The sequence below is a fragment of the Oryx dammah genome, unplaced genomic scaffold (assembly GCF_014754425.2).
Source record: "Oryx dammah isolate SB20612 unplaced genomic scaffold, SCBI_Odam_1.1 HiC_scaffold_3, whole genome shotgun sequence".
NCBI classification, from domain to species: Eukaryota; Metazoa; Chordata; class Mammalia; order Artiodactyla; family Bovidae; genus Oryx; species Oryx dammah.
Genome location: NW_024070187.1, coordinates 15,263,760 through 15,280,369, shown reverse-complemented (window position 1 = coordinate 15,280,369; position 16,610 = coordinate 15,263,760). Strand labels below are relative to the sequence as shown.

Genomic DNA, 16,610 nt, shown 5'->3' with positions numbered 1-16,610 from the left:
ATTTTTTTTTTAATTTTTATTTTTACTTTATTTTGCTTTACAATACTGTATTGGTTTTGCCATACATTGACATGAATCAGCCACAGGTGTACATGAGCTCCCAATCCTGAACCCCCCTCCTACCTCCCACCCCATATCATCTCTCTGGATCATCCCCGTGCACCAGCCCCAAGCATCCTATATCCTGTATCAAACCTAGACTGGCGATTTGTTTCTTACCTGATACTATACGTTTCAATGCCATTCTCCCAAATCATCCCACCCTCTCCCTCTCCCACAGAGTCTAAAAGTCCGTTCTATACATCTGTGTCTCTTTTGCTGTCTCACATAGAGGGTTATCATTACCATCTTTCTAAATTCCATATATATGTGTTAGTATACTGTATTGCTGTTTTTCTTTCTGGCTTACTTCACTCTGTATAATCGGCTCCAGTTTCATCCACCTCATTAGAACTGATTCAAATGTATTCTTTTTAATGGCTGAGTAATACTCCATTGTGTATATGTACCACAGCTTTCTTATCCATTCATCTGCTGATGGACATCTAGGTTGTTTCCATGTCCTGGCTATTATAAACAGTGCTGCGATGAACATTGGGGTACACGTGTCTCTTTCAATTCTGCTTTCTTCAGTGTGTATGCCCAGCAGTGGGATTGCTGGGTCATAAGGCAGTTCTATTTGCAATTTTTTAAGGAATCTCCACACTGTTCTCCATAGTGGCTGTACTAGTTTGCATTCCCACCAACAGTGTAAGAGGGTTTCCTTTTCTCCACACCCTCTCCAGCATTTATTGCTTGCGGACTTTTGGATCGCAGCCATTCTGACTGGCGTGAAATGGTACCTCATTGTGGTTTTGATTTGCATTTCTCTGATAATGAGTGATGTTGAACATCTTTTCATGTGTTTGTTAGCCATCCATATATCTTCTTTGGAGAAATGTCCATTTCATTCTTTGGCCCATTTTTTGATTGGGTCGTTTATTTTTCTGGAATTAAGCTGCTTGTATATTTTTGAGATTAGTTGTTTGTCACTTGCTTCATTTGCTGTTATTTTCTCCCATTCAGAAGGCTGTCTTTTCACCTTGCTTATAGTTTCCTTTGTTGTGCAGAAGCTTTTAATTTTAATTAGGTCCCATTTGTTTATTTTTGCTTTTATTTTCAGTATTCTGGGAGGTGGATCATAGAGAATCCTGCTGTGATTTATGTCGGAGAATGTTTTGCCTATGTTCTCCTCTAGGAGTTTTATAGTTTCTGGTCTTATGTTTAGATCTTTAATCCATTTTGAGTTTATTTTTGTGTGTGGTGTTAGAAAGTGATCTAGTTTCATTCTTTTACAAGTGGTTGACCAATTTTCCCAGCACCACTTGTTAAAGAGATTGTCTTTAATCCATGTATATTCTTGCCTCCTTTGTTGAAGATAAGGTGTCCATAGGTGTGTGGGCTTATTTCTGGGCTTTCTATTTTGTTCCATTGATCTATATTTCTGTCTTTGTGCCAGTACCATACTGTCTTGATGACTGTGGCTTTGTAGTAGAGCCTGAAATCAGGCAGGTTGATTCCTCCAGTTCCATTCTTCTTTCTCAAGATTGCTTTGGCTATTCGAGTTTTTTTGTATTTCCATACAAATTATGAAATTATTTGTTCTAGCTCTGTGAAAAATACCGCTGGTAGCTTGATAGGGATTGCATTGAATCTGTAGATTGCTTTGGGTAGTATACTCATTTTGACTATATTGATTCTTCCGATCCATGAACATGGTATATTTCTCCATCTATTAGTGTCCTCTTTGATTTCTTTCATCAGTGTTTTATAAGTTTCTATATATAGGTCTTCAGCGAAGAGGGTGCCAGATTTAAGTCTGCGCGACAATATTCCATACTTTTCCTGGTTATTTGAGACCCCATAGACTGCAGCCTGCCAGGCTCCTCTGTCCATGGGGTTTTCCAGGCACTAGTACTGGAGTGGATTGCCATTTCCTTCTTCAGGGGATCTCCCCAAACCAGGGCTCGAACCCAGGTCTCCCTCATGTGTAGACAGACACTTTACCGTCTGAGCCACCAGGGAAGCACTAAGCGCAGGCGGCTGCGAGGGCCGGCCGGTGCACTAAGTGCGGCGGAGAGGAGCTACCCCATGTCTGAGGTCAGGGGCAGTGGCCTAGAGTGCCAGGCTGCGACAGCGCAGGAATAGCCGAGAGGAGAAACCCTGCATCTGAGGTCAGTGGCAGGCGGGAGGAGACACCCCGTATCCGAGGTCAGGTGCGGCCGGGAGGAGCCACCTCTCGCCTGAGGCCAGGGGCGGTGACACTGAGGAGCCACCCTGAGCCTGAGGCCAGGGGTGGCAGCTGGGAGGAGCCAACAACGCCCGAGGCCAGGGCCGGTGGCCGGGAGGAGCAACCCCAGAGCGGTGGCTGAAGGCCTAGAGGAGCTATCCCACGTTGAAGGTCAGGAACGGGGGTGGTAAGGAGATACCCCTTGTCCAAGGTCAGGAGCAGCGGCTGTGCTTTGCTGGAGCAGCTGTGAAGAGATACCCCACGCCAAGGTAAGAGAAACTCAAGTAAGATGGTAGGTGTTGCAAGAGGGCATCAGAGGGCAGACACACTGAAATCATACTCACAGAAAACTAGTCAATCTTGTCACACTAGGACCACAGCCTTGTCTAACTCAATGAAACCAAGCCATGCCCTCGGGGCAACCCAAGACAGGCGGGTCATGGTGGAGAGGTCTGATAGAATGTGGTCCACTGGAGAAGGGAATGGCAAACCACTTCAGTATTCTTGCCTTGAGAACCCCATGAACAGTATAAAAAGGCAAAATGATAGGATACCAAAAGAGGAACTCCCCAGGTCAGTAGGTGCCCAATATGCTACTGGAGATCAGTGGAGAAGTAACTCCAGAAAGAATGAAGGGATGGAGCCAAAACAAAAACAATATCCAGTTGTGCATGTGACTGGTGGTAGAAGCAAGATCCGATGCTGTAAAGAGCAATCTTGCATAGGAACTTGGAATGTCAGGTCCATGAATCAAGGCAAATTGGAAGTGGTCAAACAAGAGATGGCAAGGGTGAACATTGACATTCTAGGAATCAGCGAACTAAAATGGACTGGAATGGGTGAATTTAACTCAGATGACCATTATATCTACTGCGGGCAGGAATCCCTTAGAAGAAATGGAGTAGCCATCATGGTCAACAAAAGAGTCCGAAATGCAGTGCTTGGATGCAATCTCAAAAACGACAGAATGATCTCTGTTCATCTCCAAGGCAAACCATTCAATATCACAGTTATCCAAGTCTATGCCCCAACCAGTAATGCTGAAGAAGCTGAAGTTGAACAGTTTTATGAAGACCTACAAGACCTTTTAGAACTAACACCCCAAAAAGATGTCCTTTTCATTCTAGGGGACTGGAATGCAAAAGTAGGTAGTCAAGAAACACCTGAAGTAACAGCAAATTTGGCCTTGGAATGAAGCAGGGCAAAGACTAATAGAGTTTTGCCAAGAAAATGCACTGGTCATAGCAAACACCCTCTTCCAACAACACAAGAGAAGACTCTACACATGGATATCACCAGATGGTCGACACCCAAATCAGATTGATTATATTCTTTGCAGCCAAAGATGGAGAAGCTCTATACAGTCAACAACAACAAAAAAAGACCAGGAGCTGATTGTGGCTCAGATCATGAACTTATAACCAAATTCATACTCAAATTGAAGAAAGTAAGGAAAACCGCTAGACCATTCAGGTATGACCTAAATCAAATCCCTTATGATTATACAGTGGAAGTGAGAAATAGATTTAAGGGTCTAGATCTGATAGATAGAGTGCCTGATGAACTATGGAATGAGGTTCGTGACATTGTACAGGAGACAGGGATCAAGACCATCCCCATGGAAAAGAAATGCAGAAAAGCAAAATGGCTGTCTGGGGAGGCCTTACAAATAGTTGTGAAAAGAAGAGATGCAAAAAGCAAAGGAGAAAAGGAAAGATATAAGCATCTGAATGCAGAGTTCCAAAGGATAGCAAGAAGAGATAAGAAAGCCTTCTTCAGTGATCAATGCAAAGAAATAGAGGAAAAGAACAGAATGGGAAAGACTAGAGATCTCTTCAAGAAAATTAGAGATACCAAGGGAACATTTCATGCAAAGATGGGCTCAATAAAGGACAGAAATGGTATGGACCTAACAGAAGCAGAGGATATTAAGAAGAGGTGGCAAAAATAAACAGATTCATAGAAAAACACTATTCTTTAAACAGCACTGAGTTGCACAGTGTGAACCATGTTAACTATGCACTTCAAAATGATTAATGTGGTACAGTTTATATTATGCATATTTTACTATAGTTGGAAAAAAAGAGCATTGATAATTATTATTGGATTCTTATGTCTACATGTCTATAAGCTGCTGATCATGTTAATGTACTGGGATGGAGACTTGTGCTGTGTGCTCAGTTGTGTCCAACTCTTTGCAACCCGATGGAGCCTGGCCTGCCAGGCTCTTCTGTCCATGGGATTTCTCAGACCAGACAAGAATACTGGAGTGGGTTGCCATTTCCTTCTCTAGGGGATCTTCCCAACCCAGGGGTTGAACCCACACCTCTTGTTTCTCCTGCATTGGTAGGCAGATTCTTCATCATTGTGTCACCTGGGTATATAAAATTTTTATGCAGGGTTTTCTGAGACATAAAAATTAATTCAATCGTTCTTTCAGGGTAAAAGGATAGAAAAAGGCTGTTCTAATAGGTGGGAAATGGAGCTCTTCCAAGAAGTAGGTGATTGCCAGTGGCAGAGAAAGAGAAGCAGGGCAATGATGCTGGTCTGATGGGGCAGAAAAACGGTGTAGAGCACTGGAGGGAAACAAAATTAATTATACAGAAGGCCTAGTCAATGGAGAAATTTTACTTTAGAGTTGTTACTAAAGGAAATGGGAAACTGTTTGGGGTCATAAAGATGGCTATGGTATGAGGAAACTCTTATTACGTTCAGTATGTCATCACATGCATTACAGATGGAAGGAAGAAAAGGGTGGAGGCATTTATTTCAAGACAACAAAGATGCTCAGAATGTGAGGATGTTGTAGTTCACTGCAATTATTTCTTGACTTTTGAGTTGTTGTAGATTATATTGGGTGATTTAAGATAGGAATAACAGAGGAGAGTGTGGTAGCGGCAACAGGAGGCCTGTATTGACAGTACGAATCTACTTTAGATGGAATGAATAGAAATAGATAGCTTTGAATAAAGAGACTGCCACCGAGGTTGGGTGGGGATCGTGACAGGAGAGTGCTCAGATGTTGGAGTCCAAAGATTCAGAAACCAAGTGTATGATGCTACCATGAAGACAAACAGAGAATTGGAATGATGAAAAACTTGAAAAGAGGAAGGAGGGAGCCTAGAGGTAGTGATACAGCAAAGGATTGATGGGGTGTGAGAATCCATGGTTTCACTTTGTCCCTCTAATTAGTTGGGGAAGTTTCTGCCCTTCTGTCAGTTTCTTACATGTAAAATAAAGGGGTATCGTGTAATCTTGAAGGTTCCAGAGGAGTTCAATGGTTTCAACACATTGAGTTGGAGATAACAGACATCAAGACTGTCGAGAGTCCCTTGGACTGCAAGGAGATCCAACCAGTCCATCCTAAAGGAAATCTGTCCCAAATATTCATTGGAAGGATTGAGGCTGAAGCTGAAACTCCAATAGTTTGACCACCTGATTCAAAGAACTGACTCCTTGAAAAAGACCCTGATGCTGGGAAAGAGTGAAGGCAGGAAGAGAAGGGAATGACAGAGGATGAGATGGATGAGATGGATGAGGTGGTTGAATGGCATCTCATGAGTTTGAGCAAGCTCCAGGAGTTGGTGATGGACAGGGAAGCCTGGCGTGCTGCAGTCCATGGGGTCGCAAAGAGTCGGACACGACTGAGTGACTGAACTGAATTGAACTGAACTGGAGATAAAACACTGAATTTAAACAGAGCAAAATAGAGCAGGGCTGTTATGAATAATTCTGCCTCTGTATGATGTATAGAATTTAAAGTACATTTATCAAATCTGCTGATTGTTAGGTGCTTTCTCAAGAAGCTTGTACTTTAGTGTAGGTGACATATTGTGATTCCTAATATACCCATAGTTAAAGTCTACAAAGTTCTTCCAATGTAAAGAACTCCCTAAAAAAGATACCAATCCCTACCTTCTTTCAAAAAGGTGAGTGACTGTGCTAAACATCAAGGTAAGGCCTCAGAATATCTGAGTGAAAAAAGATAATTCAAATTTAGCAAATGGAGGGTCGCTAGCCTTCTTTGGGAGATAAGTTTTAGTGGAAGCTGAAGTCAAATATCCAGGACTTAAAAAGAGGAGTGGAGAAAGGCTTTTAGTAGAGACTGTCCTGCTGCTGCTGCTGCTGCTGCTGCTGCTAAGTCGCTTCAGTTGTGTCCAACTCTATGCAACCCCATAGACAGCAGCCCACCAAGCTCCTCCATCCCTGGGATTCTCCAGGCAAGAACACTGGAGTGGGTTGCCATTTCCTTCTCCAATGCATGAAAGTGAAGAGTGAAAGTGAAGTCGCTCAGTCGTGTCCAACTCTTAGCGACCCCATGGACTGCAGCCCACCAGGCTCCTCTACCCATGGGATTTTCCAGGCAAGAGTATTGGAGTGGGTCGCCATTGCCTCCTGTCGGCACTCAAAATGTACTTACAGAGGAACAAACTATTTGGTACAAAAGATAAAAATATGGTCTGGCTTTCCTTCAGACAACAGTTTCTTTAATAGCGCACCCACAAAATTTATTCCCCCTTGTTTTAGTGAAACTAAATTGCCAACATCCATTGTATCATCAAAAAAGCAAGAGAGTTCCAGAAAAACATCTACTTCTGCTTTATCGATGATGCCAAAGCCTTTGACTGTGTGGATCACAACAAACTGTGGATATTCTTCAAGAGATGGGAATACCAGACTAACTGACCTGTCTCCTAAGAAATCTGTATGCAGGTCAGGAAGCAACAGTTAGAACTGGACATGGAACAACAGACTGGTTCCAAATTGGGAAAGGAGGACGTCAAGGCTGTATATTGTCACCCTGCTTATTTAACTTACATGCAGAGTACATCATGAGAAATGCTGGGCTGGATGAAGCACAAGGAGAAATATCAATAATTTCAGATATGCAGATGGCACCACACTTATGGCAGAAAGCAAAGAACTAAAGAGCCTCTTGATGAAAGTGAAAGAGGAGAGTGAAAAAGTTGGCTTAAAACCCAACATTCAGAAAACTAAGATCATGGTATCTTGTCCCATTACTTCATGGCAAATAGATGGGAAAAGAAACAGTGACAAGACTTTATTTTGGGGGGCTCCAAAATCACTGCAGATGGTGATTACAGCCATGAAATTAAAAGACGCTTACTCCTTGAAGAAAAGTTATGACCAACAAAGCATATTAAAAACTAGAAACATTGACAAAAGTCCGTCTAGTCAAGGCTATGGTTTTTCCTGTAGTCATGTATGGATGTGAGAGTTGGACTATCAAGAAAGCTGAGCGCTGAAGAATTGATGCTTTTGAACTGTGGTGCTGGAGAAGACTCTTGAGAGTCCCTTGGACTGCAAGAAGATCCAACCAATCCATCCTAAAGGAAATCAGTTCTGAATATTCATTGGAAGGACTGATACTGAAGCTGATACTCCAATACTTTGGCTACCTGATGTGAAGAAGTGACTCATCTGAAGACCCTGATGCTGGGAAAGATTGAAGGCGGGAGGAGAAGGGGACGACAGAGGATGAGATGGTTGGTTGACATCACCCATTCAATGGATATGAGTTTGAGTAAACTACAGGAGTTGGTGATGGACAGGGAGGTCTGGCGCGCTGCACAGTCCATTGAGTCGCAGAGTCGGACATGACTGAGCGAATGAACTGAACTGAACTGAACTTAGCGAAAACAGGATAAAACGATGGGCACAGTACTGCCCACAATCATGCGTACTTCAAAGGATCCGGAAGAAACAAACGACTCGAAAGAACTCCGACAAGCCCTTTCACTGGGTTCGGATGCGGACAGATCCACCTTCCGGGCAGAGTGCGGCTCAAATCTCCTCAATAGACAACTGGGGGAGCCGCAACCAACTGTCGAGCAAGAGGACCGCAGCGCAGTCTAACAGCACAGCACACACCTCCACTCAGCTCCCAACCGGAACTTGCCGCGCCGCGGGGAGAGGGGCGGGCCCTGACGCCAGTTATCTCCAACGGCAACGCCGCAGAGCGGAACTTCCTGCAACGTCATGCTTCAAAGGACGCCGATATTGTATGTCACTTCCTCTGCTCGCAGTAGGCAAGTAAAGCTGATTGTCGTAAAGTAACGGTTGATGTTGAGATATTACTGATACTCTTCCAGCATTGAAGGCTCTTTCGGACAGGCGACAGCGTACCTGCTTCCGCAGGTGCCTGGCTTTTTTTTCTAAACCAGTTACTCGCGTTTCTAGGGGATTCCCTCCCCACTTCAGTTTTGTCCCTGTACGGTGGCCGAAGAGGCTCGTGTGAGGCGGAAGTGCCGGGCGGGTGGGTGTGAGCACCCGGGCCTGAGGTGCACGTGGCGCCGGTGAGTAGGGGGAGGAGGCCCGGCAGTCTGAGAATGTTGGACGTGGAACCCAGCGGAGGGAGGGAGGGAATGCGGCGGAGGCCCTTCCTGCCTGCTGGGGGAGAAGGTAGTCACCCGGGGCGACGGGGCTCGTGAGTGGTCGGTCGGCGCTCACAGGGCTGTCGGCAGGTCACACTCAAGTTTCGGGCGAGTCGCTGGCCCTCTGGCCATGGTTGAAGTGGCAGAGTTGCTGCGTTTATGGTTTGTGATTGAGGCCCGGAGGCCCCCGTGACTGAACGGCACGCACTGTTTTTCTTCCCAGGTAGGAGCGAACATGTCTTTTCGGGGCGGAGGTCGCGGAGGATTTAATCGAGGTGGCGGCTTCGGTCGCGGCGGCGGCAGCAACAACCACTTCCGAGGTGGAGGCGGCGGTAATTTCAGAGGCGGCGGCGGCAGAGGAGGATTCGGACGAGGGGGCGGCCGCGGAGGCTTTAACAAAGGCCAAGACCAAGGACCTCCAGAACAAGTAGTTTGTATGTAGGCTTCAGACCTTGGCCTACTTGGGCGCGGAGGGTGGAATGGAGTCGGGGGCGGAGGTTGTAGGTGTGTGTTATTAGTAAGTTTGACTAGGAGTCTGGTGCTGAAAGGCAGATGCAGCAGCTGTCTTTCTCAGGGGGTTGGTTCTTAGTTGTGGAGTCAGGCCTACGGAGAGGCGGTAAGCTGCCTTCAAGTCGTGCTGTAGAAAGTAAGAAAGCTGAAGGACAGCTAAAATGCATCATGGATATAGAACTAGAGTTTTGGCTGAAAGGGAGATATAAATAGGTATGTTATGTCCTTACCCGTACTGTTTCCATTTTACAGATAAGAAAACTGATTCAGAGTTAAGTTTATTTGCTAGGGTCATAGTGATGAGTGATCAGTAAGGGATATATTTGAGATACAAAGCCAAGTTTCCTGACTCTTAATTGCCACTCTTAAATAAGTGAAGTGAGTTAAAAACAAAAAAAACCCCACAACTTGCTGAGAAGGGAAACTGCACAGGGGAGTAAAAAAAATAATAAAGACCTAATTAGAGCAGTTTTGGGATTATCAAAGAGATAGGGTGGAAGTTTTAGAAAGTGAGACAGAAATTTGACAGTAGAAGCCTGCATTAAAGAGGGTAGACAGGATAAATAGAGTCTAATATATGAAGAGAAAGTTGGATCGGTATGCAAAATGGTGTAGAGGTCAGTGGCTAGAGTCAAAGGTCCTGTCCCGTAACAGTCCATGCATGACACATTGAGAGCATTGCGAAAGTGAAGAAAAAAGGAAGGGTTAGATGGGAGAGAAATCTCAGTGGAAACAAACTTAGAACTTGACTAATACTAGAAATAAAAGATTCTTGATTTTGAACTTGGGTGATGGGAATTGAGAGTTGGTTTTATAGGAATATGGTGAGTATTTTAGTTTGGGGTGGATATAAGTTAGATATAAAGGTAGTTATATGAAATTCCAGGCTTTCTTGGTAAGGATCAAAGAATCAGTGTAAAGGTGGTGATGGGAAGTTTTAAAAAGGGAAGGGGGGACAAAGGGCAGGAGAACAACAGACTGTCTTAGAGTTATGGATGGGGAGAAGGAAGAAGAGACAATAGAATGAAGCATAGTATTTAATCAAATAATAATAGTAACTATAACAAAATAACTTACAGGTTGAGTGGTGTCAATATGCCAGGCACTTTCTAAGCACTTGACACTTATTGTTGTACTTAATCCTCACAGTACTAGGTGTTAGCCAAGGGTTTTGTTGTTAGCCCTACATTGAAGACACTGAAGAATAGAAAAGGTGAGACCCTTACTCCAGGTCACATAGCTAGTATTTTGTGGAGTTGGTACTAAGCCAGGAAGGCTTTTTTGCTGGTGAAATCCCAGGCAGCCAAGAGGAAAGCTTCTAGAAGAGGTTGGTCAATATCATTTGAAACTGTTTTATATTTTAACAATTTCATGTCCTATTTTAGTATTAGGAGAGTTCCTGCACCCTTGTGAAGATGACATAGTGTGTAAATGTACCACAGATGAAAATAAAGTACCTTATTTCAATGCTCCAGTTTATTTAGAAAACAAAGAACAAATTGGAAAAGTGGATGAAATATTTGGACAGCTTAGAGATTTTGTATCCTTTTTAATTGGAAGATGTAGCAATCCTGTTGAAAGGTCATGATTTGTTTTTTTCTGGAGTTAAGTATTGATTAAACTGAACTTGGTGCTTCACTGAAGTGAATGCAGTATTGCTAAGATTGGACCATAAAGGAGAATCAAGACAGGGGAATGTATTTCCACATAAATTGAAAAGATAGGCCTCTTAAGTGTGCCTTCCTTTTTGGAAGCTTTTAGAAATGATTGTCATTTGGATCAGTGCCACTTGAGTTACTTTGCTTTCGATATGATGATGCTACTACAATAGTATGGTGGACCTGGAAGTTTTAAAACAAAAACTTCACTTCTGTTTGGAAACTCATTTCTTTCTTTTCGTGAATATTTCTGTATATTCTAACCTTGTTATTTTAAAAATGACATGTGAATTCAGAAGATTATCTTTCATTATAATTGCTTATTCCTTAATAAAATTAATAGTATTTTTCAGTTAAATTATCAGAGAACATGAAAGCATCTTCCTTTAAAAAACTACAGAAGGTGAGTCAAGCTAACACCTAGATCCTTGGTTTTATAAATGAATGACCTGCCTTAGGACAGTTTTACTTAAAAGCACTTGAGACTTCCTCAGTGTATCACTAGTGAAGTTAGTGGGTTGGGATTTGACCCAGGCAGTTTTGAGTCTAGTGTGTCGGTTCTTAATTATTATATTGTATTACCCCCCAGCTCATCACACTAATTGTTTCTATTTTACTTCCAGTTTTATATAGACCCATATAAGCTGCTGCCGTTGCAGAGGTTTCTACCTCGACCTCCTGGTGAAAAGGGACCTCCAAGAGGTGGTGGCAGGGGAGGTCAAGGAGGAGGAAGAGGCAGAGGTGGCAGAGGTGGTAGAGGTGGTAAGTTCCCCATGGAGGAAAACTTTTAATGAGATTTCAAAGTCACAGCCTATTTAAAGAGTACAATTTAATTTTGAATATAAGTCAACCTCTCTTATGGTTATTTCTTTTTTTTAGTTAGGCTCTTTCAAATCTTGGCAGATTTCAAATCTTGCTTAGTTTCTATAACGTATAGGATTATCTTAATTGAATTTTAATTTTTTAATTAGTATTTAGCAAAACTTTATGAAGGTGGGTGATATCTTTATTTTTATGAATGAGGAAATGGAAGCTTAGAAATGTTAATTTGTCCTAATCAAACAATTGGCGGCTCAGAAATAAAACCAGTGTCTTCTGATGTCATGTCAAAGACTATTATTACCAATAAATTCATTGCTTTGATTTCAGTATGTTGATATTACGTATTTCCCCACAGCTTTGGTACATTTATGGTGTAGGCAGCCAGGTGATAAGTAAGGCTGGGGATGAGCTGGGATGCAGCATCTGGGAATGATGTGCTAGGTGGGTGACAGGATGATGGGCAGAGCCAAAGTGGTAAGGAAGAGGAGCTGCCAAGTGGGTTACTGTATCAGAAAAGAGAATTTTGTTTTCACTTTTGCCTCTCAATTTAATGAACGTTTCACTCTGTAAATGTGCCTTTTTGGGATCTGGATAACTTGGAGATAATCTCTTAAGAGATATGTATATATTTATTTCTTTGGAAGTATCCCTTTGAGAATTTGAATGGAGATCCCCTCATTCCCATTCTATATGCAGTCTTATATAAAATAATTTAAAAAATTCACAACTCTATTTTCTTAAAATCTTAATCTTTATATTGTATTTTAGACATATGTGTTTGTTTCTTTATAATTTCTCTTTTTATGTTTCATCATTCTTTTACAAAACTGTCCCCCAAAATAAGTAAAAGTAGGGACTGCAGTAGGAAGCCACATGTATTGGATAATAGAAAAAAATAATTTAAAATTTTAAAATTTCAAAGCTTGTCAGCATATGAACATCAGTGTGTTTGTTTCCAGCTCAGTTAACCTTAAATGTTGTATCCATGGTGGCGCTAGTGGTAAAGAATCTACCTGCCAATATAGGAGACATAAGGGACATGGGTTCGATCCCTGGGTTGGGAAGATTCCTTGGAGGAGGGCATGCCAACCCACTCCAGTATTCTTGCCTGGAGAATCCGATAGACAGGGGCCTGGTGGGCTACAGTCTATTGGGTCATGGAGTCGGACACAGCTGAAGCAACTTAGCAGGCATGGTAGTACTCCCAGAACCAAACCACCCATGTCTGCTACTTTTTGTTCTTAGAATTAAGAAGCCTTAGTGCAGTTTAAAAAGTGTATCCCATAAGCAAAAGTTGAGGTACAAATACATTTAACAATAGGGCTAAATTGAACTTTAAAGTAACAAGCTTTTCTAATGTATTAAAACAAAACTTGTTTAAAAAGTTGTAACCTAGGATTTTACCTTTCCACTGGATTGAGAAACTACTACTGTTTCTCCATTTTTATCTTTTAAAAAATTCTGCGAGATAAAATATGTGAATATATGTTAGCTTGGTGCAGAAATAATTGCAATTTTGCATTGTTGAACTTTCCCCTTTGATATTAGAATACATTCTTAAATAAATATGATTATATTATACCTCATTTTAATGCACATTTCTTGCTTTATATTTTTTGCTAATGACATTAACAGTAAAAATACAAAGATCATGGCATCCAGTCCTATTACTTCATGACAAATAGGTGGGGAAAATGTGGAAACAGTGTCAGATTTCATTTTCTTGGGCTCCAAAATCACTGCAGATGGTGACTGCAGCCACAAAATTAAAAGATGCTTGCTCCATGGAAGGAAAGCTGTGACAAACCTAGACAGCGTTTTAAAAAGCAGAGATGTTACTTTGCCGACAAAAGTCCGTCTAGTCAAAGCTGTGGTTTTTCCATTAGTCGTGTATGAATGTGAGAGTTGGACAATAAAGCTGAGTGTCAAAGAACTGGTGCTTTCAAATTGCGGTGCTGGAGAAGACTCTTGAGGGTCTCTTGAACTGCAAAGAGATCAGATCAGTCAATTCTAAAGGAAATCAGTCCAGAATATTCATTGGAAGGACTGGTGCTGTAGTTGAAGGTCCAATATTTTGGCCCCTGATGTGAAGAGCCGACTCATTGGAAAAGACCCCAATGCTGGGAATGATTGAAGGCAGGAGGAGAAAGGGCCACAGAGGATGAAATGGTTGGATAGCATCACTGACTCAGTGGACTGTTTGAGCAAAATCAACATGATGGTGAAGGACAGGGAAGCCTGGCGTGCTGCATGCAGTTCATGGGGTCAGAAAGAGTCAGACATGATGCAGTGACTGAACAACAACAATGACATATTACTTGCTGTTTATTTTATATGTATTTTAGACTATGGAAATGATGTTAGACAAAAAGCAAAATCTAGCAGTTTTCTTATTTGAGTTCAAAAATAGGTCATAAAGCAGTGGAGATAACTTGGAACATCAAGAACTCATTTGGCCTAGGAACTAATAAATGTACATTGCAGTGGTGGTTCAAGAAGTTTTGCAAAGGAAAGGAGAGCCTTGAGGAGTGCAGAGGCTGGCCACTGGAAAGTGACTCCGAGCCATTGAGAGCCACATTAAAGCCGATCCTCTTAAAACTACACGAGAAGTTGCCTAAGAACTTATTGACCATTCTATGGTGGTTTGACATTTGAAGCAAATTGGAAAGGCGAAAAAGCTTGACAAGAGGGTGCCTCATGAGCTGACTGCAAATAAAAAAAAATCATTTCAGTGTGCCATCCTCTCTTATTCTGTGTAACAACAACGAGGCATTTTTTGATTGAATTGTGACGTGCAACAAAAAGTGGATCTTATATGATGCCAGTGATGACCAGCTCAGTGGTTGGATTGAGAAGAGGCTCTAAAATACTTCCCTTAAGCCAAACTTGCACCAAAAAAAGGGTTATGGTCACCATTTGGTGGTCTGCTGCCAGTCTTCTGATCCACCACAGCTTTCTGAATCCTGGTGAAACCATTCCATCTGAGAAGTATCCTCAGCAGATTGATGAGATGCACCGAAAACTGCAGTGCCTGCAGCCAGATCAATAGAATGGTCCTATTCTTTTCCGTGACAACACTTGACCTAATGTTGAACAGCCAGCACTTCAAAACTTGAACAAATTGGGATGTGAAGTGTTGCCTCATTTGCTGAATTCACCTGACCTCTCGCCTTATGCATCTGACCTCTTGGCAAACGACTACAACTTCTTCAAGCATCTTGACAACATTTTGCAGGGAAGAAGCTTCCACAACCAGCAGGATACAGAAAATGCTCTCCAAGAGTTCGTTGAATCCCATAGCATGGGTTTTTATGTTACAGTAATAAACTTATTTCTTGTTGGAAAAAGTGTGTTGGTTGTAATGGTTCCTATTTTGATTAATTAGGAAGTGCTTGAGCCTAGTTACAATTTAAAATTCAGGGTCTGAAACTGCAGTGACTTTTGTAAGAACCTAATGCTGTTCTTTATAATTGTAAGAAATATATTGATGTTTATAGGCTTAGCAAAATATGACAGGTTACAGTTATTTAATGAATATTTCCTTTATTTTTAGGTGGTTTTAGAGGTGGAAGAGGAGGTGGAGGTTTCAGAGGAGGAAGAGGGGGTGGTGGTTTCAGAGGTGAGTGGGGAAAAAAAACTTGAAATAACTGAATTTCTAGAAATGGTATTGTCTCCTAACTTTTATTTCTTTTTGCCAGCAAGTATGTAGAACACCATGGTATTCCTTTTTTTAGCCTAATATGCAGTTTCATTTTATATCACTTTTACCTTTGAATTTTTTCACCTGCTTCTGCTTTACTTTGCTATATTATTAATTTGAAAAGCAAAAAGGTGGTAATATAAATAATAGTTAAATTTGGTAAAGTATGTTTGTTGAACTTTACCAGAATTAATGTTGATTTTAAACTTGAGTTCTGGCTAATAGTGTTACTTAAAGTTCACTTTTCTATATTTTTAATATTTTCATTTTCTCTTAATTAGGAAGAGGACATTAAGTGGAGCAGTTGACAGAAACTTCACCAGTTGACTTCTGCATTAACCTCATAATCTACTTCAGTGGATCAGAAACTTGTTTCTTGAGCAAATTTTGAAGAACTGGTCTTTTTAGGACAGTGGAGCTAAAATGTCAACGTCATGCAAAAATGAGTGCAGCAGAACAGGCAACTTTGCTTCAAAAGAGTATGAATAAGTGTTTTAACATTTTGTACAATGTTCGGAACTTTGTGGGTGTTTAATAAAGGGACAGCTTTTAATTGGAGCATATTTGAATTTTGTAAATAAAGTGTTTTATTTCTTTAAGTAATTTAGAGCTGTGTTTATTAAACCAGAGTTTAAAGGGACAGCCCACTAGATTTAAGATAGAAAAAGAGGATGTTTACATATCTAACTGAGCTTTAAAGAAAAACAGAGCTAATAGAGCAGTATTTCACATTATCTATAAATTAACACTCCTTTTAAAATGTTTGCCTTTTGTATATGAGAACATCAGCACCCTTTATCACATTTTTTCCCTTTTGTGTGTTAGGACACAAAGTAAAACAACTTATTTAATTGTAACATAAATGATTAGAAAATTTTAGTGTTAATTATGAATCTATTAAAGTTGGAAGAACTCTGTTCAGGTTGAGAACTAGAAATTTAAGACATTTCTGAAGAAATATTTAACTTTTTCATTCAATATAGATGGGATGTTGAAAGCTTCACTGAATGTTTTTTCCTTTTCTAAGGGACTCCAGGTTTAAGGTTTTACTGACCATAAATAAATATTTGATTGCTTGCTAAATGTTCGTATTCTTGGATAGGGACATTACAAATGAAATTGGTTGTGGTCCTCAATGCTGTAACAATGATAGCAAGTTAGAATACTGTGATATAGGATAATTTCCCCTGCTATTGATTCCAACCCACCCTCCCTCTCCAACATGGTTCATTCTTAAAAGGAATGAGTTGTTGTGT

The 16,610-nt window shown here is 41.2% G+C and overlaps 1 protein-coding gene across 4 annotated transcripts in view; it reads left to right on the top strand.

The window, feature by feature from the left end:
- The window catches only part of GAR1 (GAR1 ribonucleoprotein), a 58,321-nt gene extending 42,364 nt beyond the window's left edge, over positions 1–15,957 (top strand). Inside the window, exons 1-7 of one of the 4 annotated variants that reach the window (XM_040237479.1) lie at positions 7,969–8,428; positions 8,888–9,098; positions 10,560–10,714; positions 11,176–11,235; positions 11,456–11,594; positions 15,208–15,273; positions 15,636–15,957. In XM_040237479.1, coding sequence (XP_040093413.1) covers positions 8,900–9,098; positions 10,560–10,714; positions 11,176–11,235; positions 11,456–11,594; positions 15,208–15,273; positions 15,636–15,649 — 633 coding nt within the window. In that variant the 5' untranslated portion in view covers positions 7,969–8,428; positions 8,888–8,899 and the 3' untranslated portion in view covers positions 15,650–15,957. Of the gene's footprint in view, positions 1–7,968; positions 8,693–8,887; positions 9,099–10,559; positions 10,715–11,175; positions 11,236–11,455; positions 11,595–15,207; positions 15,274–15,635 lie in introns of those variants that run through there. The other 3 variants (XM_040237477.1, XM_040237478.1, XM_040237480.1) reach the window with 3 other exon arrangements.
- The last annotated feature ends 653 nt before the right edge of the window (positions 15,958–16,610 follow it).